Raw genomic sequence first — 26,682 nt, 5'->3', positions numbered from 1 at the left:
CTGCTCTCATGGTGACCGCAATTTCGATACCCCTCCACTTCTGTGCTTGGGGTGAGTCCTGTCAATGTCTTCAGTGTCGGCAGATTCATGGGGGGGCTGTTGTTTGAGGGATGTGATGGTGGTGTCTCAACTCTGGGAGGGACGCTCACTCGGCCTGGCTCCGCAACAAAGCCATTATTGTCGTTAGTAGGGGGCTTAGTAGGTGGTGTCCTGAGTACGTTGAATCAGAACAGGCACCACTGAACACCACCAAAGAGGCTCGGCAGCAGTGCAGGGTCTCCTCTGGTGTGTGGCCTCCTGAAGACCTAACATCAATGGTTCCCTGCGGATTGCCGACGCTGGAACTGTGACGGTCGAACCAGGGTGTGGCCGTGTATGGGGAATCGAGAATGAGCGGCGTGTGAGTAATGCCACTGAAACGGTGCAGATGATGGGGCAGCAAAAAAAAATATATATATATATGGATACTTTCATCATCTCACTGTATGATAGCATGAGAAGGGTGGAAGTTCTATATGTTGTCCCCAACTAACTCGTTATATTACTGATCAGTTTGGAAGTTTTCAGTTCATAAATTCTAACAGTTTTTTTTGGGGGGTGGGGGTTTGGGTGTTGGCAACTTTATTTCTTACCAATACAAATGAGTTGTGGGGAAAGCCAGGGGAGCTAATTGACCATACTAAGTGAGTTAAGACTGTTTCAGTATATTATTGACAATGCCATCGACAGTACCCATGTGAAGAAAGGAGGATGGCACATGTGGGTGCTTTTTGGTGATGGTTCCTATCTGTATTCCTTGCTAAGATGTGAGACAAAAAAAATGTACTTTTTTCTTTTATTGAAGCTTGAAATTGATTAGAGGAGTTCAGCCCAGCTGTACAATCAGTACTAATGGTATATCTTACCATTCATATCTCTGTGCAAACAATGCTCAAGAACTGAAAGCAGTGAGCTGGGTTGTAATTGTGAAAGTGACAGTAAATATACCAACAGAAAAGATGTGGATGGAAAATAAATTAGATGGTATGAATAGTAAACCCATGGGAGTATTGGGGTGCATGACTGATTCCTCTTAGATGGATATAGATCCATAGATTACTTTCAAATGGAAAAGTTTATTTGTTATGTCAAATACACATCTCCAGTATGAAGTGTACAATGTTTTGCAGTATGTGTGTTGTTGCAGGGGATGTTGTGAGGCAGGAGCTATGTCGTGTCAAGTACTCGGATACGGACTTGACACTTTTGCGAAATGCCATTGAGGATCTGTACTACTTTGAATTTGTTATTGGTAAGTGAAATTTGCAATTTTATCACTAGATATTATCGTAATATTTTGTGAATATTGCTGGTTTGTTAAATGAATATCACAGTACTTTCCCATGATAGTTTGTTAGAATATGTTAGACTGTCACTGAATACTGCCATTTTGTCAGTAAATGTCAGATTCTTAGTAAATGTTTGTTAATGAATATCACAGTAATTGTCAGTTAACATTGCCAGTTGGTAAGTAAATATTTGAGTTGTCAGTAACACTGTGATTGTCAGTGAGTATTGCGTTTCTGAGTAAATGTCAGAGTACTTATCAGGGAATGTTGCCAGTTTGTCAGTAAATGTAGGTACTGGCAACCAGAATTTGATATTAACTCAATGCAGTTTTTCGTGTGATTTTCAATCACTGGTGATCGATGGAGACTTTTCGTAAATTATCATACATAAAAACATCTTTTCGTTAATAAAAGCAATTGTTTAGTAAATAAACCTAAACAGACGCATTTTTTATGAAAAAAAAGTATTTTGGGGTAAAATCATTGTCCTGACGCTACGTGAAAGAAGGTGGTTGTCACATGCTTTCACTTCTGACGCAGTCTTGAAGTTTGACGTATGACCCAGCAAGTGCTCACCAGATTTTCCTGCAATATGAGTTGAAACAACCCTTTCTCAGAAAACTAAACCTTTGATTGCTCTGATGAAGAGAACTGGGAGCAACAGGATGCCATGTCTGACAGTGATATAGAGGAAGACCCTATCTCCCTTCAATTCCAGACCAGACGACGCAATACGTGAGTGATTTGTTTACATCATTCGGTCTCGGTTAAGAGAAAATATCACCATTGTGATACAGAAATGATGAAAACTAGTCACTGAAAATTATTTATCAACTTATTTTTTATGTGTCTTATTGATCATTTGACAATGACAGTCAGTAACATATAAACATATAATTCTGCTTTGACACACCACCTGCTGCATCTGGCAGACAGACCCAGTTTCTGCTTGCAGATGAGCAAGTGCTTTGCTTTGAGAATTCACAACAAATTGGGCAGTTGTGTGAATTATATTGATGCTGTGCTGGTTATAATCGTGTGTGTCGATGATTTATGCATTTTTCACATGACAGTCTGTGTGTGTGTGTGTGTGTGTGTGTGTGTGTGTGCATGTGTGTGTGTGATTTTTTTCCCTTGCATAGAAGGTTGTGTGTGTGTGTGTGTGTGTGTGTTTCCCTTGCATACAAGGTTTTGTGTGTCAAGTATGTGTGTGTGTTTGCAACATGGTAATGCCAATGGGTAATGTCTGTGTGTGTGTGTGTGCGCGTGTGTGCGTGTGTGTATGTGTATGTGTGTGTGTGAGAGAGTGTGTTTGTGAGTGTGTACATTTCTATCAGCTGAAAAAAAAAGTGATTTTTTGCTTTTTGTTACAGGAATTCGGGTTACAGGATCACAGAACCCTCCTCCCCCTCTTGAACCTGCATTCAACCTGGATAATTTCAAAACAAGGGCTGACATTAGCCAATATTTGCGGCCTAAGACATACTTTCTATGCTCTAGAGAGACAACAAAAGTGTTTCATTTCTGTCAGCAGTTCATACAGCGAACAGGTCTGGCTTTGTTCATTGTAGATCAAAAGTTCTGGGAGAGTTTAGAAAAATCAATGTCAGAGAGCCACACTTAGTCAAAGACAAGGAAAATATAGGTGGGGTGGACAAAAATGATCAGTTAATCAATAAATACAATGCATTACACAAAACAAACAAATGGTAGAAAACTATCTTCTTTTTTATTTCATTGGCAGCACATGTAAATGCTTTTATATCAAGATTTTAGAAAATATAAATCACCCAGACACTCCAGAATTACAGACATGATAGATATGGTAGATTAGACTTCACTGAAGAACTGATTAGACAGCTTGCAAGTCTGGGTTAATATGAATACATTACAGAAGCATGTAATAGAATTGTATTCACTAAACATTACATTTTCCTGTTTAAAAAAAAAAAAAGCAATAGAGAAAGACTCATAAAAAGAATGTAATGCAGAGTTAAAGAAAGAATAAAAACTTTTTTTTTTCCTCAAACCAATGTGATGTGTGTTACCTGTAAACCACCAGTGCTTTGTGGTTGACAGGAGCTGTCTTCTGAGTTTTCATGAATGTAAGGTCATGCATGCATGTGTGTGGGACTCAAATGCAAAGATGATAGGGTTGTGGTATTGTTAGTTGTTTTTTCGCTACCAGGAAGTGATGACTTCTGAAACAAATATATTCAGTTAAACAACACCATACACTGGCTTTGGATCCGCACGCTAGTCTGGGCCCTATGTGCGATGCGTCTGTGGCGGCGGCCGTGACATCGGCTCACGCGCCCCCCATGCGGCATGCCTCTTCCGTCTCGGATCCTGTGGCGACCGAGGCGCGTCGGGATGCCCTCCCCAGGTGTAGGGAGGAAGGTGGACCACTAGGGGACACGCCCGCCCATGCGCTTGCACCCTCCCCTTGTCCTGAACGTCCGATCCAAGGGAGGCAACTCCTGCTTTGGCACCCTTGCTGGTGACTGCCGCAGTTACTTCCCTTTACCGGCACGGCCCCCTCGCCTACAGTGCGGGTGTGTGCACGGTCCATTCAAGCTTTGCAGTGATGACCCCATCTGCCACACCACCAGCTGCTGCTGTTTCCCATCCACTAATGGCGTCTCAGCAAGCTGCTCAACCAAACAACCAGCAACCCATTGTTAACTTGCTGCAGCAATTATGCACTGGTCCCACACCTTGCGCCTGCTCCGCCCCTTGCCCACAGAGCAGATGCGTGCACGGCCCATTGAACTTTGGCAGGGCTGGTTTTTTCTGCCCCACTGCATAACTTCACTGTTACCCAGACTAATATCGGCAATTCCACGTCAGAGTGCCTCTTGATAACTCGATCCTGCCACTCGGCAGTGCTCGGGCCGATCTTGTCTATCCCTTTATCCGTCAACACACAATAGTTGAACGTCGGTCCTCTCGCAGGAACGATTCGCAAGATTGGACTGCCGTTCACCTACAGGGGGATGCACATCCCACGGCAAGCCGACAGACTTGCCACCCCCTCGTCCACGATGCCCATAACACTGGCTTATGGCGCCGTCATGCCACAAATCCCGACTGTCTTGCGTCTGATGGTGACCGATTCAGGTAGGGATGCCCACGGCACAAAGGGACATTATAATTATTCCCCTTGCAGCCGTATTCATCTGTATTGGTTACGGTGGCATCGAACCACGGACTGTATCACACAGCATGACACTCCTCCCTCTACAGTGAGGAAACGTCACACCAGGGGATATGTGCTCTACAGACACCATCCTTTTCGCTGATTATTGGCGCCAAGGGAGGCAACTCCGCATTTGTAACCAAGGCGGTTGACGCTGTAGTTACTTCCGCCGACACAACATGTCACTCCTGCCCCCCGTGCTGTCCACTAACGATGTTTCTTCGGTTTCTCATTGGGTCCTGATGCCCATTCATGGACTTTACACAACTTTGCACAGCAACTGCACCTTTCTTGCTGTTTCTCAGGCTATTGGCCACTGGACTTTGGGGTTCTTTATCCCCCACACTTGCACATAGTCCTCTGCAGGCAACCATCCCTATTACCTTTCTCTTCTTGTTATACACAATAACAGGAAATAAATCACAATATTTCCCCTTCTATTCTTTTTGATTTATTATCAAAAAAAAAAAAAAAAAAAAAAAAAAGATATACATACATACATACAAAAAACCCAACCAAAAACAAAAAAAAAAAAAACAGAACAATAAAAAAAATATATATATATATATATGAGATATTTTGCTACATTTATACACATCTCTATTTACACTTATAGATGTATGCTTATCCCTCAGTATACACATGTGTGTGCGCTTACGGGATAGGTTCATACAACTTCCCTATTAACATGTACAATTATATTTCTATCTCTATTCATTGACATCTATTCATTGAGATTCCCTACATAGCAATATAGGCACACTTGCATTTGCGTCATTCTGTTCACAATGCCCAGAGCTCTCTGCGTCTACATACTGGCACTTTTTTTCATATGTGTATGTACATCTCTTATATATAGGTGTAATTGCATACACAGATTCCTTTCCATTACTGATTATGCACACTTACCCATTTACTTGGGTATATCTGTGCACGCTACATGAATGCTTATACAGCTGCTTATTTCTTGTGGCTCGATCTCTTGTCATTGGCATATTCCTGACATCATCACTTGAGTTGACGGAAGTTTATAATCCCTTTGCACATATATGTATTCATTTTCATAAATTCATCCCTACCTTGCTTTCGGAGGATGACTGCACTCACAGACAAAACTGCCTCATTCACACCTGAATGTATGCTTTTTCACATATTAGTAGTGGCTGGTCCTTAGGGACCCACACACACTCCCTTCCCACCCACAGGGCTAAGAATGCCCTCTCTTGGTGCAAGGAGGGACAAGGCAATCCAACTCATTTGCCTACAACAATCACCCACAGGGCTGGAGATGCCCTAACTTGTACAAGGAGGGATGAGGCAGTCCAGCTTAGAGGTGCCGCTCCAGACACACATGCCCTTCATTCCTTCCAAGTTTGTAAGGCATCCCTTCTTCCCCCCCTTGCCTACAACAACCCTTGGTTTGCACCACTGTGGTTGTGACAACAGCTCCACACGGGCCCTACATCCTAGCCAGCCCTCCCATGAAGGAGTGTCTATCTTTGCCTTCCAAGTTTTAGTGAGCCCAAAAACTGCCCACTGGGCAGGAGACAATCACCCTAAGCCCATCTCTTCCACTCCTCTCTGGTAGCAGAAGGCTTGGGTAATAATTGTTTTCCTCTACACTCGGGAGAAAGGCATATTGACAAGGATGGATGCGTCTCACAAAGCACAACGAACTGTTCATTAGCCACAGGGGCGTACCTTTCTGCCCACTCATACCAGCACGGCAGATGCCGCATTCAAGCACATCAGTTTGCCCCATCACCTTGCTTGAAGAGAGATCCAGCATTGACGTCTCAAACAATTGGCATTTGAAAGCTCTTTCTGCACTTGGTCTTCCCTGCCCAATCCTTTCAGCTTCAACACACAACCACTGCTGTGGTTACAGATGGGCATTCCAGGGGTTTCTAGCCTAGGCAGGCTATCCCATCATGGAGCCCCAGCCTTCAGTCAAGGGCCAGTCAGAGGATGACTTTGTCACTTTGGAAGCAAGCACCATGTCTTTCAGACACACGGTTGCACCAGAAGACCCCGTCAACTCCTTCCGGCTTCCTTACATTTCAACATAACCTGCATGGTGGACACCTTCATCACTCAAGCACACAGCAGCTGTTTCCTGATTTACCCATGCTGATTGGTGTTCTAGGACCAATATATGATAATCAGTCGTGTACAGCAGTGACCATCAGAACAGCAGAGGAGACAACTGCTGTCCCGACTATTCGGGCTGGAATTCGATAATACAATTTATAGTAGAGAGTGTTTTGCCCAAGTTGCATCCCCAGTCCCTTGATCAAGAGGCTAGTTGGGCCCAAGGCTACAGCACTAAGTCCCATTGCCATGTGACTTCTAGTCTGAGAGACATAGTCCTTCATGAAAGACTAAGCTGCAAATGATTTCCCTTTGCAATTAAGAAACCACTGATGATACAGCTCTCACTTTGCTGTTGGCCATACTGAAAACATATGTCAGATCAGTGATTTGATGTAAATGGCCAGTACAACATATCTAGATCCGCTTTCCTCCTTGCCCCCGCCCTGCTCCATCCCAGACTTAGTGTGCACCACGCACAGCCAGAGGCCTGTCATGGATCCGGTCCCCTTTCTCACTAAATAACCTTCAGCAAAAATTTTCCCCATGGAAACCCTCTTCCATTAGGAATTCCACCACAGAATGAGACTCAGTGACCTGCGGGCACATGAAGTGCACTCCCACAGCCTGATCCAACCTAGCCATTGACTGCCGACAACTTTCTGCAGGTTGCTCCAACATGCCACACTCAGGTAGAGAAGCCACCAAGCCTTCCGTATGCCCCTTTCTTGATGGTACCTACCTGGGCCCTGTCCCAGAGACACCAAGGACCTCAAGTCTTTTGTTGCCAAATGTCTGCCATTCTGTGCATAGGCAACATACCAGTGCTGTCATTTTTTGGCAACGACAAAAAAGTGGCAGAAGGAGCGCCCATCGCCTGTCAGCTGGCATAGAGTAGCTCTACAGATCTGGCCTAAGGCAAGCCCAACATGGTGGCCTACCTCTGTCTCGTGTCACAGTTTCCGTCATACACATATATCACTTCCACTATTGGCCCACAACCGATGTGGAATCATCAGATCAAGCCACATGTGCACCTCCTTGCATTGACGCTCAACCGCGCTCAAGTGAGACAACCCTATAGGGTATGTGTTTCCTTCCCTTCCTTTGATTTGAAGGGCTCTCAATAAAGTGTGGATTCAACACACTGACCCGATTTTCTTTGCGCTACATTTATCAGCACAGCTGTGGTCCACAGACCTCTCCCACAATACAGCTGCGGACCTCAGTCTTCTTTGCCCGCACCAATATCCTAAGGTGACACAGTACACTCTACCTTCATCGAATTCTACTTGGGGGACGTCTATCGCTTTAGGGATGATGGCTCAAGAGGCGTTGCCTCTGCGGGTGTCACACAACAGGCCATCGCAGCGCACTGGCGATAGAACAGACGAGCCCTTCACCTTGTGCCATTCTGCACTAGTGGGTCACTGTTAAGTATGTGTAATTAAAAGGAAATTTTCTATCTAAAATTACATTTAAGTAACATACTTACCGTGACCCACATTTAAGACCCTCCCATTCCTCCCCGCTTTCTGTTCTCCCTGCACAGTGCGCTGGTTGCAGTGATTTGCCGTAAAAAGAGGGTGCTAGGCAAAGGGGAGGTTACCTACTTCCGGAAGGTTATTGGCCGTAGCTACTTTCGTTTTCTCCGCATAGGCGGATAGTAGTTTGCACAGGACAGGAATGTCAGACCCCTGCCGGAGTCTGCACTAGTGGGTCACGGTAAGTATGTTATTCAAACGTAATTTTAGATAGAAAATTTCCTTTTTGTCATTGCGAGTAGTGTTAAAGCAGGGAAAAAGTTTGTCATTGCGAGTAGTGTTAAAGCAGGGAAAAACAAGAATGGAAGGGTGATGACTTTTAGAAATGATATGTATGGGTTTGTTTGTCCCATAATTTTATTTCATAGTTTCTTCCTCAGGATGTTTTGTGTACATTTTTTATATACCTATATGTATATATATATATATATTTTTTTTTTTTTTTTTTTTTTTTTTCAAAAAACTTCTTTTTTTTAGATAGATCATTAGATGTCTAAAAACAAATTGGTTTCTTTTATACAGTTTTTTCATAGCCATTCAGAGTACCAAAGCAACTGTTTCCACTTTTAAAACGGGTCAACTGTTCAGGTGGGAGTGATCGGTCTATTTTTTAGTAACAATATCAACGAATGTATTGTTAAAAAAAAGAAACTTACTGTAATTTGTGAATCTATATTTTTGTATCCTTTGGATGCTACATTAGTGTTTACTGTGTAAACTGTTGTGTTTTTCTGCAAAAGAAGAAGTTTGTTGTGGTGTATGTGATTTGTAGTGATCAATCAGGAAATATAGTTATGTTTTTATTCATAGCACTGAACGGGTAGTTTTTGATATAGTGCAGTGAATTTTCTTTCAGATGCAGGAAAAATGATTGCTTTCTCAATAAAAGTTAAAATTGTGAACTCAATATCTTGGGATTTTTTGTTCAGTGAGAATGTGCTGAATACTGAAAATTTATATTTTTAGCAACAGGTCAAAGGTCATCAAAATGACTGTTCCACAAATGTTTTTTTTAAGAAATCATATTTTTAAAGTTTGTATTATTCTGATGACATTGACATATTACACATGAAGTTTGGTCCTTGGTTACACATTTTATAAACATTCAAAAATTGCTGCACAGTTACTGCTGAAAAAGTGTAAAAAACTCAAAAACTGTTGAGTTTTAAGAAAAGATTCTTAAAACACTTTCTTTTTTCTTTTCTTTTTTATAAAAGATTTATTCTTTCTCTTTTACAGTTCCCGAGATATGTCTGAAAACATCCATCATAAAATGATCGATTTTGTCTCTTTTTTGACAAAGTGTGACTTTTACAAACTTTGACATATCTTGGAAAGTTCTGGATTAATTTTTTTCGTTTTCTTATAAGTCCTAATTTATGTCTAGTTGACATATTGATGTGACCTCAGATCTTGCACTGCATCTACATTTTTCAACTGATTCTCAAAATTCAAAAAGCCTATTTCTCAGCTTTCCATGACCTTTATGAGATCCTGCTTACACACACACACACACACACACACACACACACACACACACACATGCACACACACACACACACACACACAATTTATATATATATAAATGTATTGAAATGATTCACATATAAAAACAAAGTATTAAAAAAAAAACTGTCATGATTATTTTTACATAATTTGCATGAAAATTGAACAACATCATGTAAATGTAATGATTTATCCATATCTTATAGTATTTACTATAATGAAAATCATGACATCAGTTGCACACTTCTTTTCACTGTGAGTTTGATTTCATATATAAAAGATTTTTTTTTTTCAAAAACAGGCAAAAAGGTGATGTTGGGGTTGGGGGGTGAGCTGAGAGACATGTATAGTTGTAGTAATGAAAATATATGTTTATATAGGAGAAAAATGCATTATGAAGGCTGTTGGATTGAATTATACAGATGATTATTATTATTCTTTTTCCAATAAAACAATTGAAAACAAGAAGTTACTTGCAGAATTGCATTGGTAGTGAACAAAAACGGAGTCCCAAGTAGAGCTAACTTTGTAACTGAATGTTTGCGAAAACATAAAACAGTTGAAGTATTTAACACAACTGAGGGAATGGTTTGTGTTTTAAAAGTTATTGATTTTAAAAAGGTTTATGATAGTTGTTCTTTTCTGTGCTTAAACAATAGCTGAGAAATTTATAGCACACTAGCTTTGATTGGTAAAGAGACACTGAGTCCCGACTGAATGATCGAGACAAATCAAGACAGGAAAAGAATGAAAATAAAAGTGAATTCTTAACTCTCTCCATACGAACGGCGAAAGAGACGATGTTGACAGCGTTTCACCCCAATTACCATCATCAAAATATTGCAAGAGGAAGGATCTTATACTGAAGAGGTGAATGTTGACAAAGAATACCACAATTCTTACGACGGAAGCTAAAGGTTGGGTCATTCAGACACCCACTGGACATCCAAGGGGTCTGTGTAGAGGAGAAGAGAGGACTGGCCGTACTGTGTGAGTTAACACCTACATTGATTACTCAGATCAGATCATTCAGTGTGATGTCTGAACTCCGTCAAGTCACCATCATTGTTGACTGAATACACGCAGAGAGGAGAGGGGTGCCTTTCTTTCAACACAGAGCCCTTCTGCCTCCTTCACATCACACAACAGTGATTTTGCATAATAACGGAAAGCTTGTAAAATAAGCTTTCTTTTGTGATTCCACAGTGCCCTTTGTTTTTTGTTTTTTTGTTGTTGTTGGTTTTTTTGTGGGTTTTTTTTTTGGTGTTTTTTGTGGGTTTTTTAAAAATTCATTGTGGTTTTTTAGAGGTTTTTAATATGAAGCCTTGAAAAATTGACTTTTTTTCCTTTAATTTTGATTACTGAAATATGCAGCCAGATATGCACACAAAAAGCAAAACCTCAGTTGTGTCACAGTGTTGAAAATAGCCCTGTACCTTAGCGGAGCAGAAGGAATGGTGATTTTTGGAGACGATGGAATTAACTGCTTGCATACAGTGGCCAGGTCAGCTACAGAGCTGAAATCGTGCTTACTCCCACATTGTTTTTTTTAAATTTTTTTTTTTGGTGTCATAGACTTGGAAAGGGAGGAAACGCGGAGGCAATCAGACTGCTCCAATCTAGAGAGAGAGCATCCACTGCCCACGCTTCTGGGTCTTTTAAAAAAAAATTTTTTTTTTATGTTATGTCACTTTCAATTTTCATTCCGCACCAAACACAGAAGAAAATAATTGAAAGCAGTTCACAGAGACTGAACTTTAATTTTATTTGTATAGTTTATTGTTCAGTTTGCAGGCAATTTTTTAGTGAGAAAATGGGCCAAAATTGGACAATTTCCACACTGATCCATGCATTGTGTGCAGATTGCCCATCCCCATTTAATATTACTGTGATTGTCAGGGGGACGCGGCGTGGCGTGGCGGATCGCTCCTGTCGGCGCACAGCCGGCAACGGTCGACCCGTTGGGTTGCCTGACGACTAAACCGGCACTTCCACCGCTCCCTTCTGGGACTGGTGAGGCGGGTGGCTAGACACCCTTACGGAGATCCATAAAAGGGCGTCGGCTCAGGAGAGCCACCGACGGCCATCTAGCTCCACTGTGCTGTGTGCATGCCACACGCAGTTGGCCCCCGGGGTGTGTCTACCCATGTATGCGAAGTCTGGATCCGGCAGAATCTGCGGAAGAAACCTATCGGTTCAACGGAGAGGAAGGCGGTTACAGCAACGCACTGTGGAGTGCAGAGAGCAAGATGAGACACCGAAAGGATATCTTGGTCATCCACTGCATCCGTGCTCATCCTCCAGTCGTCTCGACTTAGTCTTGCCACTGGAAATTGGTGGACCCGGACGAGAGAGTGAGGTCGACGTTGCGCAACTCCTCTTCACTTTAAACAAACTCATCGCGCAAGTCATCAGTCATCCAAAATGACCTTTCATCCTTCATCATTTCATCACCCCCAAGTCCTGTGGCGACAGGCGAACGACGAAACGACAGGTGTGGCTACACTGGCAGTCGCAGCCGCAGACCTGCACGCAGGCGGCTCAGGCCATAGGGTCGTTCTTCGTCGACAGGAGCAGCGATGGAGCTCGGCAGCCGTCTGAGCGTCTGAGCAGCCCTCTTTAGGAATGCACTGCTCACCTCCCTGGCATGAGGAAGGGGCTAGAAAAGGTGCCCTAAAAATTGCCTGCTCCATATCACCCTGGCCAGCATACCGCGGCTGGCGGGGACCCTACATCAGCGGTCAAAACAAAGAGAAAGAAAAGAAAAAAACAAGGATCGTTCCTCTCACCATTGGTGCTTGGAACATAAGGACTCTCCTGGACAGAGATAACGCGGACAGACCCCAAAGGAGAACAGCACTAGTTGCATCCGAACTCACCAGATACAACATCGACATCGCAGCCTTGAGTGAGACTCGGCTTGCAGGCAAAGGCGAGCTCTGTGAACGGGGATCTGGTTACACCTTCTTCTGGAGTGGACGAGGAAGCGAAGAGCGATGTGAGGCTGGCGTTGGTTTTGCAGTAAAAACAGCACTTGTCAGCAAGCTAGCTGGAATCCCAAAGGGAGTCAACGATAGGCTTATGACCATGAAACTCCCACTGGCATCTGGCCAGAAGCACCTCACCATTGTCAGTGCCTACGCCCCAACCATGACCAACCCGGATGAAGTGAAGGCGAAGTTCTACGAGGACCTTCACTCTGTCATTGCTGCCATCCCTAAAGCAGACAAGCTCATCATTCTTGGGGACTTCAATGCTAGAGTTGGCTCTGACTACATCTCCTGGGACGGAGTGATTGGAAAGCACGGTGTGGGCCACTGCAACCCAAATGGATTGCTTTTGCTTCAGACCTGTGCAGAGCACGAACTGCTGATAACCAACACAGTTTTCTGCCTCCCTACCCGTAACAGGACGTCATGGATGCACCCTCGCTCAAAGCATTGGCATCTCATCGATTATGTCATCGTCAGGAAAAGGGATAGGCAAGATGTACGTGTAACAAAGACCATGTGCGGCGCCGAGTGTTGGACAGACCATCGCCTTGTAGTCTCGAAGCTGAATATTCAAATCCAACCCAAGAGACGCCCCCAAGGCCAGAAGGCTCCAAAACGGCTCAACATCGCTAAGCTGAAAAGCATCACCATCAAACAGTCCTTTGTGGAGCTGCTGGAAGATCGTCTGGAATCCGCCTCTCTGGACAACCAGAATGTGGAGTCTGACTGGAGGACCCTGCGTGAGCTGATCTATAGTACAGCTTCAGAGACCCTGGGACCCATGACCAGAAAGCACAAAGACTGGTTTGATGAAAACTGTGATGAAATCAAGCAGTTTCTGGATGAGAAACGCCGTCTGCATCAAGCCCACCTGAGCAACCCAAAGTCCACATCAAAAAAGGATGCATACAATGCCATCCGCAGGACTGTTCAGCAAAAGTTACGCCAGATGCAGGATAAGTGGCTGAGTGACAAAGCTGATGAGATCCAGGGATATGCTGACAGGCACGATATGAAGAGGTTCTATGATGCCTTAAAAGAAGTCTACGGCCCCACATCCTCAGGATCATCCCCCCTCCTCAGTGCAGATGGGAATACCTTGATCACCGAGAAGGAGAACATTCTCGAACGATGGGCTGAGCACTTCAACAGTGTCTTAAATCGCCCTTCCTCCATAAATGATGAAGCCATAGACCGTCTCCCACAAGTCCCCACCAACGAAGCACTGGACGATCCGCCAACACTACTTGAGACCCAGAAAGCAATCCGTCTGCTATCCAGTGGCAAAGCACCTGGCTCAGACTCCATACCAGCAGAGGTCTACAAGGATGGAGGCACTGTGCTGACTGAGAAGCTTCATCAGCTGTACTCACTCATGTGGAAAGAAGAGACGATCCCCCAGGATTTCAAAGATGCATCTATCATTCACTTGTACAAGCGAAAGGGGAACCGGCAAGCCTGTGATAACCATCGGGGCATTTCCTTGCTCTCCATCGCAGGCAAGATACTTGCCAGGATCCTACTTAACCGCCTCACAGCACACCTTGACCAAGGTCATTTGCCTGAGAGCCAGTGTGGATTCCGGAAAGAGCGCGGAACCACTGACATGGTGTTTGCTGCAAGGCAGCTGCAAGAGAAATGTCAGGAGCAAAATGCTGATCTGTTCTCCACCTATGTCGACCTCACTAAGGCCTTCGACACCGTGAGTAGAGAGGGACTGTGGAAGATCATGGCCAAGTACGGATGCCCTCGGAAATTTATTTCCTTGGTCAGCCAATTCCATGAAGGCATGCAGGCTCGAGTCCAGGACAATGGTGAAACATCTGCTCCTTTTGCTGTCACAAATGGTGTCAAGCAAGGCTGCGTCCTGGCTCCAACGCTGTTCATCCTCATGTTCTCTGCAATGCTTACTGATGCCTTTAGAGATGGCGATGTTGGAATCGGCCTAAAGTACCGAACAGATGGCAAGCTGTTTAACCTCAGAAGGCTTCAAGCAAAAACGAAGGTCATGACAGACATCATCAGAGACTTTTTGTTTGCTGATGATTGTGCCCTCAACGCTGGATCTGAAGCTGACATGCAACTCAGCGTCAACAAGTTTGCCACTGCCAGCAGGAACTTCAGCCTTACCATCAGCACGAGGAAAACTGAAGTTCTCCATCAGCCAGCCCCAGGGAAACCCTACGTTGAGCCCAACATCACAGTCAACGGTCAGAGACTCAGTGCGGTGGAGCGGTTCACATACCTTGGCAGCACACTGTCACGAAATGCGACCATCGACGATGAAGTGAACGTCAGGATTGCAAGAGCAAGCGCAACTTTTGGTAGACTCAATGCAAATGTCTGGAACAGAAGAGGCATTGGTCTTGAGACCAAGCTAAAGGTCTACAGAGCAGTAGTTCTCCCCACACTACTGTACGCCTGCGAAACTTGGACAGTGTACCAACGACATGCCAAGAAGCTGAACCACTTCCACACAACATGCCTCAGGAAGCTACTGAACATCAAGTGGCAAGACAAGACCCCAGACACAGAGGTGCTCGCAAAAGCCACCCTTCCCAGCATCTTCACCATCCTGATGCAATCCCAGCTTCGCTGGGCTGGATACGTGGCGCGCATGCCAGACCATCGGCTGCCCAAAAGGCTCTTCTATGGCGAGCTGCAACAAGGGAAGAGATCACACGGAGGTCAGAAGAAGCGCTTCAGAGATACTCTGAAAGTCTCTCTGAAAGCGTTTGATATCAACCCTGACTCCTGGGAGGAATCTGCAGTGGACCGTGACAAATGGCGCGCTGCTGTGCACAAAGGCTGTGCGAGGCCAACAGGACTGCTGCAGCTGTTGAGAAGAGGCAGGCCAGAAAGTCACGGGCAAACAAGCTCCCTGACAATGATATGCCTGTCTTTGTCTGCCCCAACTGTCAGCGAACATTTCGTGCGCAGATTGGACTATTCAGCCATCTGCGCACTCACAGATAGATTCATGAGCATCCTTCCCCCCACCCCACCACCACCCTTCCCCCATCCCCCATCCCCCATCTGGATGACAACGATGGTCATCATCGATCTCGATGGACACACCACCACCACGATTGTCTGGGAATATTGCCATTTAGCAGCTAATGACAGAGCAGCAAGTGTTAATGTAATTGTCAGAGAATATTGCCACTATGTCAGATAATGAGCCATCCTAGATAGTAGTGCCAGTCCAGAAATACAGAAATTGCCAAAAGCGTTTTTGTTAGTGTATGTATGTGTATGTGTGTATGTTTGTTTTTGTCACTTAAATTCAGCAGATTTCACATGCGCGTCGTGCATCTTTAGCCTGCCTGTACTGGTCAGGCAACCAGGCTAATGTCGGAACGACGAGCTAGCCCTTCAACACCCAGCTTTCCCAAGCCCTGCGGTGATGGAGAAGTGGTAACGGGGACAGGCAGAGGATGCTGCTGGCAGTTCCTAGTCATGACTGCACGCACAGGCTGTGGGGTGATGGTCGTCCGTCGTAGACTGGGGCAGATGCGGTGCCCGTATCCTCCCACAGTGTCAGAGCAGCCTTTTTTAGGGACAGCACTGCTCTCCCCACATGGGGAAGGGGAGATAAAAGGATCCCCAAACAAAGCCTGCCTCACTTAGTACCTAGTAGGAAACCGCACCTACTTGGACAACCAACAGTTTCAGTTTCAGTTTCAGTAGCTCAAGGAGGCGTCACTGCGTTCGGACAAATCCATATACGCTACACCACATCTGCCAAGCAGATGCCTAACCAGCAGCGTAACCCAACACGCTTAGTCAGGCCTTGAGGAAAAAAAAAAAAAAGGTGAATAAGTGATAGATAAGCTTACACAAATAAATAAATAAATAATAAATAATAACTATAATAATAAAAAAAAAATAAAATAAAAAAAATAAAAAGATAAATAAGCAAATAGATGTAAAACATGAAGACACACATTCACATATACACCCACACATGCATAACAGATATGCACCGAACATGCAGTTTCACAGATATGAAAGCACAGTCAAATACATATAAACGTACATGAGCTCCAACACACACACACACACCACACACATTACCCTGCACCTCCTCTACCCCCCTCCTCCATACACTCATTTCTAGTCTACATATCACAGCACACACACACACACACACACACACACACACACACACACACACACACACACACACACACACACACACACACACACAGATGAACACTTACTTGTACAAGCGCACACACATATGCCCATATCTCCACACACATATGTACAAAGATATATATATATATATATATATATATATATATATATATATACGTTCCAATATCCTGTTGCTCCCAAAGTGTAGGCATGCATACACTCACATACCTCATCCTCTACCCCACCTCCCCCCGCACCCCCACCTCCCCCTCACACACACACACACACACACGCATGTGCACAGAACTCTACTGACACTTGTGTACACTTACACTCTCGCGCATGCACAAACGCACTCAAAAATACAGACCCACACATGCACACAAACACACACATACACACACGCACAGAGGCTGCCACTGATTGGCCACAAGAGGGATGGGAAAAGATCTCTGATGCCAAGAACGTGGTGTCTGGTGTGTTGCTCGTCTATTGTATTTGGAAAAGCCCACAGAGACTCTGTTCCGTTTTGAAGAAATTTGCGCAATGTTGGTTTGGAAATGATGCCGATATTTGTTTGATTTGCAAAGCATCATGCTCTACCTTTCATGTTAGACTTACGGCCACTTCCTCTCTCTGCTTTTATTTCTTTGAGGCGATCGATGGTGTGATGGCCTTGTACCTGTTCTTTTTGATATTCTTTGACTTTTCTGAGGATTTCCGATTTTCCTAGATGTAGGCCGCTCGTTGGTGTTGCGTTACCAGCAAGTCTGTCGGCTCGCTCATTTCCCTTAACACCTGCATGTCCCGGGCAGTATGACCATGTGAGTTTTTTAATCTGAAACAACATCTGGAGAACCAACAATAGCAGTCAAAAACAAAAGAAAAGAACCAGGAGTCATTCCCTGACTCTAGGTGCCTGGAATGTTCACACCCACTTAGAGACAACAGACCAGAAAGACGCACAGCGCTCATTGCTAGAATGCTTGATCGCTACCAGGTGGACATAGCAGCCCTGAGCAAAACCAGGTTTGCAGGTGAAACCCAGCTGCGTTGGGAAGCCAGATGGCACCCCAAGATCCTCAGGCGTGGGCTTTGCCATACGAACCAAACATGCACGACAGCTTGACAGCCTTCCACGTGGGATAAATGACAGACTGATGACCCTGCGTCTGAAGCTGCCCAAGGATCGCTTCGCCACAGTCATCAGCTGCTATGCCCCGATGATGACCAACCCTGATGACATCAAAGAAGCTTTCTACGAGGAGCTCAGCCGCACCATTTCAGCGGTAGACAGAAAGGACAGGCTGATCATCCTTGGGGATTTCAATGCCCACGTCGGCGTGGACTTCTCCTCTTGGCCAAAAGTCCTAGGACAGCACTGGCACTGGCAAGTGCAACTCCAACGGACTGCTTTTGCTCTCGCTCTGTGCGCAGCATAGACTGACCATCACCAACACCCTCTTCCAACAAGCGGACAAGTGCAAGAACACATGGATGCACCCCCGCTCCAAGCAATGGCACATGCTGGACTATGTGATTGTCCGGCAGAGGGACAGAGGTGATGTTTCCATTACACGCTGCATGAGAGGAGCAGTCTGTTGGTTGGACCATCGCCTGGTACGCAGCAAGATAAACATCAGACTTGCACGCAAGCTTCAACCAGCTAGGAAGAAACCCCCTAGGAAGCTGAACATCCACTGCCTCCCTATCACCAAGGACGTGCTGCAGCAGCAAATCCAAGTAGCTCTCCAAGAAATTCCTGCATTGACTGATGTAGAAGAGGTATGGAGCACCTTTAGAGATGCTGTGTACACAGCAGCAGCTGGCACACTCGGTTTTGTACAGAGGAGCCACAAAGACTGGTTTGACGAGAATGACTCTGGAATCTGCAAGCTCCTGAACACACTGCATATACGGCATCAGGATCACATTTCCGATAAAGACTGCCAGAGGAAGGAGAACCAGTTCTTGCAAACCAAGCAGCTCGTACAGAAGAGGCTGTTTGAGAGGTTCAGTCTGCTGCTGATGCTCACGACATGAAGACCTTCCATGATGGTCTCCGAGCTGTGTATGGGCCGAGAGTCACCGGATCAACCCCTGTCCGAGCCTTGGACCAGACCACCCTCCTGACAGACAAGAAAGACATCCTTGCCCACTGGGCAGAGCACTTCAACACCCTCCTCAACAGGGACTCGTCCGTATCTGACAAGGCAATTGCAGCCCTCCCACAGCTACCAGTCAATGACTCGCTAGCTGCCCCTCCCACCAAGGTCGAGACCCAGAAGGCCCTGAAGCTGACAACGTCAGGAAAAGCACCAGGAGCAGATGGAATCCAGGCTGACATCTACAAGTATGGAGGTGAGGTGCTGACAGACAAGCTGACCGCCCTGTTCCAGTCTATCTGGGGGAGAGGGGAGGTCCCCCAGAATTTCAAGGATGCTTCTGTTGTCCACATTTACAAATGGAAGGGAGACAAAACATCCTGCAATAACCACCGTGGAATCTCTCTCCTCTGCATCGCCGGCAAGATCTTCGCCTGCATCATACTGAACAGACTGGTTGACCATATCTCCAACACAGTCATCCCTGAAGCACAGTGTGGCTTCCGCTCTGGCAGGGGAACATGTGACATGGTGTTTGCCGTACGCCAGATGCAAGAGAAGTGCTGTGAGCAGAACAAGGAGCTCCACATGGTCTTTGTAGACCTGACTAAGGCCTTTGACATGGTGAACCACCATGGTATGTGGAAGATCCTCCTAAAGTTTGGCTGCCTAGAGAGCCTAATCCAGCTGATTGCGTCATCCCATGATGGCATGCAGGCGAGAGTACAAGAAAATACTGACATGTCAGATCCGTTCCCTGTAGTAAATGGAGTGAAGCAGGGCTGCGTCCTGGCACCCACACTGTTCTCCATTCTCTTCTCTGCCATGCTGATTGATGCCTTCCAAGACTGTGACCGGGGCATCTACATTCAGTTTCGCACAGATGGCAAACTTTTCAACTTGCGGCGACTCCACGCTAGGTCCAGGGTGATTGAGGCACTGATGAGAGAGTTCCTCTTCGCTGATGACTGCGCGCTTGCTGCACACACCCATGAGGACATGCAGTTCTTTATGGACAGGTTCTCAACCTCCTGCAGGCACTTTGGACTCACCATCACCCTCAGCAAGACCGAGTCCATGTACCAACCAGCTAGCTCACAGAACGCCAGTGCCTCCCCCCCACCTGCAATCAAGATCAGTGACACAGAGATCAAGTCAGTCGACAAGTTTTGCTACCTGGGCAGCACCCTATGCAGCAACGGAGCCCTTGATGCAGAAGTGACGCTGCGCATTGCCAAGGCCAGCTCCGCCTTTGGAAGACTCAACAACAGGCTGTGGAACAACAAAGGCATCAGGCTCAGCACCAAGATGAAAACCTACAGAGCTGTTGTGCTGACCACCTTGTTGTACTGCTGTGAAACATGGACGACGTATTGCCATCACATTCAACAACTTGAGCAGTTTCACCAGAGGTGCCTACGAAAGATCCTCGGCATAAAGTGGCAAGACAGGGTCTCCAACCTCCATGTCCTAGAGAGGAGCGGCCTGCCCAGCATCGAAAGCCTGTTGATCCAGTGCCAGCTACGCTGGACAGGACACGTCTGCATGACAGACAGCAGGATCCTGAAGATGCTTTTGTATGGCCAGCTGAAGGAAGGCCACCATGAACTTGGAAGACCCTGCAAGCAATTCAAGGACACCTTGAAGACAAACCTCAAAGCCTGTGACATAGACATTGCTTCCTGGGAAACTGGTGCCCTTGACCGCTCTCGCTGGAGGATGCTGTGCTCTAGTGGCATAAAGACGTTTTGAAAACAAGAGAACGCTGGCCATTAAGGAGAAGCGTGAGCGAAGGAAGCAGGGCTCAACTTCTGGGGATGTTTTCCCTTGCAGCACCTGTGGGAAGTGCTGCGCATCCAGAAACGGCCCCTTCTCCCATATGAGGACACACACCAACAGATAAGCCTGCCTGCCTACTTATTCGTTAGACCGATGGGAGACTCAATCATCATCAATTTTTGACTCACTTGTGTAAACAAAGTGAGTCTATGTTTTAACCCGGTGTTTGGTTGTCTGTGTGTGTGTGTCTGTGTGTCCGTGGTAAACTTTAACATTGACATTTTCTCTGCAACTACTTTGTCAGTTGACACCAAATTTGGCATAAAAATAGGAAAAATCCAGTTCTTTCCAGTCATCTTGTTTAAAACAATATTGCGCTTCTGGGATTGCCACAAAAAAATAAAGAATGAAGCCTAATTATATGCAAACTGTATTTACTGTTATATTTATATTTTTTGTATTCTCTAAACTTGGCACTTTGATCCGATATTCTGACCCAACAGCTAGAGCAGTCATTATTATCATTTTTTGTTCAAACAGGAACTTCTTTTGCTAAGCATGGAAGTTTTATTTATTTTGCAAACGTTTTGGTTCAGATAGTAAAAAGGGGAAATTACTCTGTAATGCTAGTGGAGTTAATTTGCTTTAAACTGATCTTTCTCATCTTAAACATTACATTTTGAAACAAGAGAGGCAAGGCCTTCAAGACTCACTTGTGATGCACTTTTTAAAAAAAATCCAAGCTTTTTATGTATTGAGTATAATTTCAAAATGTAATGTTTAAGATGAGAAAGATCAGTTCAAAGCAAACTAAGTTCCCCAGCAGAGTAATTTCCCTTGTTCTGCTATCTTCACCAAAACGTTTGCAATAAATAAAACTTCCATGCTTAGCAAAAGAAGTTCCTGTTTGAACAAAAAATGATAATAATGACAGATCCCTTGTTGGGTCGAATATCAGATCAAAGTGCCAAGTTTAGAGAATACAAAAAATATAAATATAACAGTAAATGCATTATACTCAATACATAAAAACTTGGATTTTTTAAAAAAGTGTATCACAAGTGAGTCTTGAAGGCCTTGCCTTTTTTGTTAAAATTTTGATTAATATCTTTGTTTCTCTCTCTCTCTCTCTCTCTGACTCCATCATCATCAATTTTTAAAATTTTGATTAATATCTCTCTCTCTCTCTTTAATAGTTTTTAATATTTTTTGTGTGTGCATATGTTCCTCCAGAAAATGCACCGTATTATAATATTTGTGATTTTGATAATGGAATTGATATGTTGGAAGAGTGCGTATTGGAAAAATTATGTTCAGATGATGTTGATGTTATTATGTGGTGATTTGAATGCAAGAACTTCTGATGTATTCCCTGAAATTTTACATGAAGGTGAATTATATGTTTGTCATAAAAATGCCAGTAGTGTAATAAACAGACATTCTGAAGACAAGGTATTAAATTCATATGGAAAAAAAATTACTTAACATTGTCACTGTATTTGGACTGATTATTCTCAACGGCGTTTGTAATGGTGACCTAGAAGGTCGTTTCACATACGTTTCTGATTTAGGCACAAGTGTGAATGATTATTTTTTAGCGTCTGTAAATCTTTTTGATTCATCATCTCAGAATGTAAAATTACAGGTATTAGAAAGAATTGAATCTGACCACTTACCCATTGTATTATATATTGAGAAACACTCCACAAGGCAATGTGATATGAATTCTGATTATGATATGAATCAGTCCATTATTAAATATTGCTGGAATGATATATATGCAGAATATTTTTCTTTTTCTATGGAGTCACAGAAAATACAAGAAAAGTTTCAGTCAGCAGAAGATCTTATTCATGTTGATATAAATAGAGCATTAGACAAGTTTAATCAGACTGTTAAAGAACAAGCAGAATATATGAAAAAACATATTTATAAATAAAATAAAAAAGCAGCAGACAGAAATTGGTTTGATCATGAATGTAAAATGGAGAAACGCTGGGTACGCAGACTGTTGAGGATATGTAGAAGAACATTAGATAAAGAAGATCGCATTTTGTTTTGTATTGCTAGACGTGAGTATAAAAATTTAAATAAGAGAAAAAAGAATATAATAACTCATTAGTAAACGAACTTATAGATTCTGTTAAAAGTCAAAAGGAATTTTGGGACACAGCACAAAAGATCTCAAAAAAGAAAGTACTACCTTTAAATGATATTTCTATTCAAGAGTGGTTCGAACATTTCAAAAAAGTGTTAGAAAATGAAGATGGTGACGAGGGGGAAGTAACTGAAAACATGAATATAGAAAATGTAGGGGATAATTATATACTAGATAGACCTATATCTCACGAAGAAGTCTTATTAGCGATTAGAAGATTAAAAAATGGTAAATCTGCTGGCCCTGATGGACTGATTGGTGAATTTTTCAAACATTCTGGTGAGACGACTGTTAGTTTCCTGGTGAAGCTGTTTAATTATTTGTTTGATAATGGAATCTATCCAAGCAATTGGACAGAATCTATAATTATGCCATTGTTTAAGAAAGGTGATATTAACAATGTAAACAACTATAGGGGCATTTCTTCAAGTGATATTAGTAGTAAGTTATACAGTTCCATTATTAACAATAGACTACAAGAAAGGATAACACAGAATAACATAATTGGAGAATATCAAGCTGGTTTTAAAAAAGGCTATTCAACTATTGACCATATATTTAATGGCCGCAATATAAAAACAGTTTGCAAATAATAGAAAATTGTATGTTGCTTTTGTTGACTTTGAAAAGGCTTTCGATTCTATTTCCAGAAAACTTTTATGGCCTGTTTTTTTTTTAAAAATGGAATCAGTGGTAAGCTGTATCTTTGTGTGAAAAGTATGTATAATGAAGTGAAAGCGAGAGTGAGATCGGGGGCAAAATTATCAGATTGTGTGAATTGTATTCGTGGGGTTAAGCAAGGGGATGTCTGTAGCCCTGTCTTGTTTTCACTTTTTATTAATGAACTAGCGTTAGAAATTATGCAAAATGGTCAACATGGTGTTACTTTCGATTTGATTGAACTGTTTGCTTTACTTTTTGCTGATGACATGATTCTGCTGTCTATAACAACAGTTGGTTTACAGCGACAACTTAACAGTTTATACACTGCTGCAACTAATTTACAGCTAAAAGTAAATATGGATAAAACAGATATTGTTGTTTTTCGTAAGGGAGGGTATTTGGCAAGAAATGAAAGATGGTCATATGGAAGCGAAAGAATAACTGTCGTAAATGCATATAAATACCTTGGGATTTATTTTTCAACAAGACTCAGTTTCAACTTTGCATGTCAAGACATTGCTAATAAAGCAAAAAAAAAAAAGCAGTTATTTTGATTCTTCATATTTTGTATAAAGTAGAATGTAATTCTTTTAGTGTATTTGTTAGATTATTTGATTCGCAAGTGCAGCCAATATTACAGTATGGAGCAGAAATCTGGGGACTGGAAAATAGGATAGTAACAGAAAAAGTGCACTTGTTTGCATTGAAACGTTTTCTTAATGTAGACAATCGAACTACAAATGATCTTGTTTATGGTGAACTGGGGAGATACCCTATTTATCTAAATTCTTATATCGAATGTATTAAATATTGGCTAAAGTTGACTAGAATGAATGAAAACAGATATCCATTTAAAGCATATAAAATGTTATATAGTTTAGATAATAATGGTAAGAAGACTTGGGCAACGAGTGTTCGTCAGTGTTTAAATACATATGGTTTTGCATTTGTATGGGATAATCAAGGGGTGGAAGATATTGCAGGTTTCTTAAAGTGTTTCAGACAACGTATTATTGATTGCAGGTGGCAAGATTGGCATGATCGTATACAAACTAGTATATGATCGTACAGTTTAGACTTTTTAAAACATCGCATGTGATTGAGCCATACATTGAGTTAAGACTGAATAGATATATAAAATGTACACTGACAAAATTTAGATTTGGTATTTCTAGTATTGCTTCTCATAGTTTCAGGTATAGCATTCTAAATGAACCCATGTATACATGCCGTTTATGCAGTTCGGGTAAAGAAGATGAATTGCATTTTTTGTTATGTTGCCCTGCTTTGTGTGACCTTAGACAAAAACTTATTCAACTGAAATATTATAGAGATCCGTCTAATTTTAGGTTCAGTTTACTCATGTCTTCAAGACAGGAATGTACTCTGCATAACTTAGCCATATATATATATGAAGGATAGAAGAGACTACGTACAGTTATCTCGTGAATGTTGTTGAATATTTGTGTTGACTATTTTGGGTGATATGGTTGATATTGTGCTAACAATTTTTGGTTGATCTGAATTGTCTACTTACTGTGTCATGTCATTTTCTAATTATTATTTATCAATGAACCCCCCTTCAGTAAGGGGCTCTGGCCTTATCTGAATAAAACATTTGTTCGTTTGTTCGTTCGTTCTCTCTCTCTTTTTTTTTTTTTTTTTCTTTTTTTTTCTTTCTGTTCCTGGTTGTATTGTGGTGTGTGTGTTTTTTGTTTTTTTTACTTTGGTGTTTGTATTCCAGTTAATTATACATAACAGTTTTATCTCTTTGGTGTTGCAGATGACATCCCTATCCGTGGGTTTATTGGCCATCTGGAAGAGGGGGGATTTTTACCTCACAATCACAAGGTGTACTTGTGGGCTCACTTGCACTTTAACATCGAGTACAATGGAGAATATGTAAGTGCCTTGTGAAGCTGGTACTAGGTAATGAGGATATGCTCTATTAATTTTATAAATAAAAAGACACAAGTAAAGGTATATGAGCTGTTATAGATTTTTACTGTGACTCGGCTTGTCACAGGATACATAGAGCAATCTGTATATTAACAAAGTATTTGAGTGAAGATTTGCCAGCAGTAAAAAATGTTGCTTGTGATTCCAGATCATCTATGCCAACGTGTCCACCAAAGAACAGATGCCTGTTTCTCTGGATGGAGTGACGGCCCCCATTGAGGTGGCTTTCACATACAGTGTGAAATGGCACAAAACAGAGTAAGTGGCTTTTGGATCCCTTTGTTTCTCAAAGTACTGTTTTTACTAATGAAGCTTGACATTTATTTTAGTAAATATTAGAAAGAGACAAGGAGCAGTATTTCAAGCACATCTTTGGCACCTTGTTGATACAATTTCATAAATACATTAACCCCAAGGCTGCCTATATGATGAGATAACTTGTCATGGCAAGCATGTACGCTTCGCTGCCACAAGACGAGATAACTCGTCATCGAAATATTCTGACTTTTCCCTGCTTTGCATTCAGTTCATTGAAAAAAATGCTGGTAGCTTTAGCTTGGGGAATCTCTCTAGATTCTATTCATAGCTAGAAACACCATCAATGTCATGAGGCAGTCCTTTATTTGAACGTTTTGGTTGGGTTACTGTCCCAGTGTTTGCCTGGCTCCTCTCCTCACTTGCTCAAGAAAATGTCGGACTGATGCCGTGCTCAAGACATGCGATTGTGGTGAACTAAATCAACCAAGATTGCTTTCTTTAGCTGATGATCAGATCGAATTTACGCTTCAATTCGAAGGAGAAGACAGTGATAGAGTGACTTGATAGAAAATAAAGGGAGCAATCAAGAGAGTGGCCAAGATACGACTACCAGTGAGTGATTCCGGCTGTACAGTCGTAGCAGATGACGACTGACCGAATTATTAGCAGGACACAGTGTGAGCGATTTTCTTGGCACTCAGCCAACACAGTCTGATGAGAACTGGATCAAGTGACGTGCGTATTTGATCTTCTGCTAGCGTATACACACAAAGGAGGTTCAGGCACAAGCTGAAGCAGGTCTGCTCATATGTCGACTTGGGGAGGTCGGAAAAATCTCCACCCTTTACCCACAAGGCGCCGTTACTGAGATTTGAACCTGGGACTCTCAGATTGAAAGCCCAACGCTTGAACCGCTCGGCTATTGCGCCCGTCATAAACACCTCTCTTTCTCACAACAC

General features: G+C 43.1%; 1 protein-coding gene across 1 annotated transcript in view; it reads left to right on the top strand.

Moving 5' to 3' along the window:
• LOC143291189 (transmembrane 9 superfamily member 1-like) overlaps positions 1-26,682 on the top strand; it is a 145,078-nt gene that overhangs the window by 42,006 nt on the left and 76,390 nt on the right. Inside the window, exons 4-6 of the mRNA XM_076600916.1 lie at positions 1,187-1,291; positions 25,290-25,408; positions 25,614-25,723. Of these exons, the coding sequence (XP_076457031.1) occupies positions 1,187-1,291; positions 25,290-25,408; positions 25,614-25,723 (334 nt within the window). The remainder of the gene's footprint in view (positions 1-1,186; positions 1,292-25,289; positions 25,409-25,613; positions 25,724-26,682) is intronic.

This window comes from Babylonia areolata, chromosome 16, assembly GCF_041734735.1.
Source record: "Babylonia areolata isolate BAREFJ2019XMU chromosome 16, ASM4173473v1, whole genome shotgun sequence".
Classification (NCBI taxonomy): Eukaryota; Metazoa; Mollusca; class Gastropoda; order Neogastropoda; family Buccinidae; genus Babylonia; species Babylonia areolata.
This window is presented reverse-complemented; position numbering and strand designations above follow the sequence as displayed.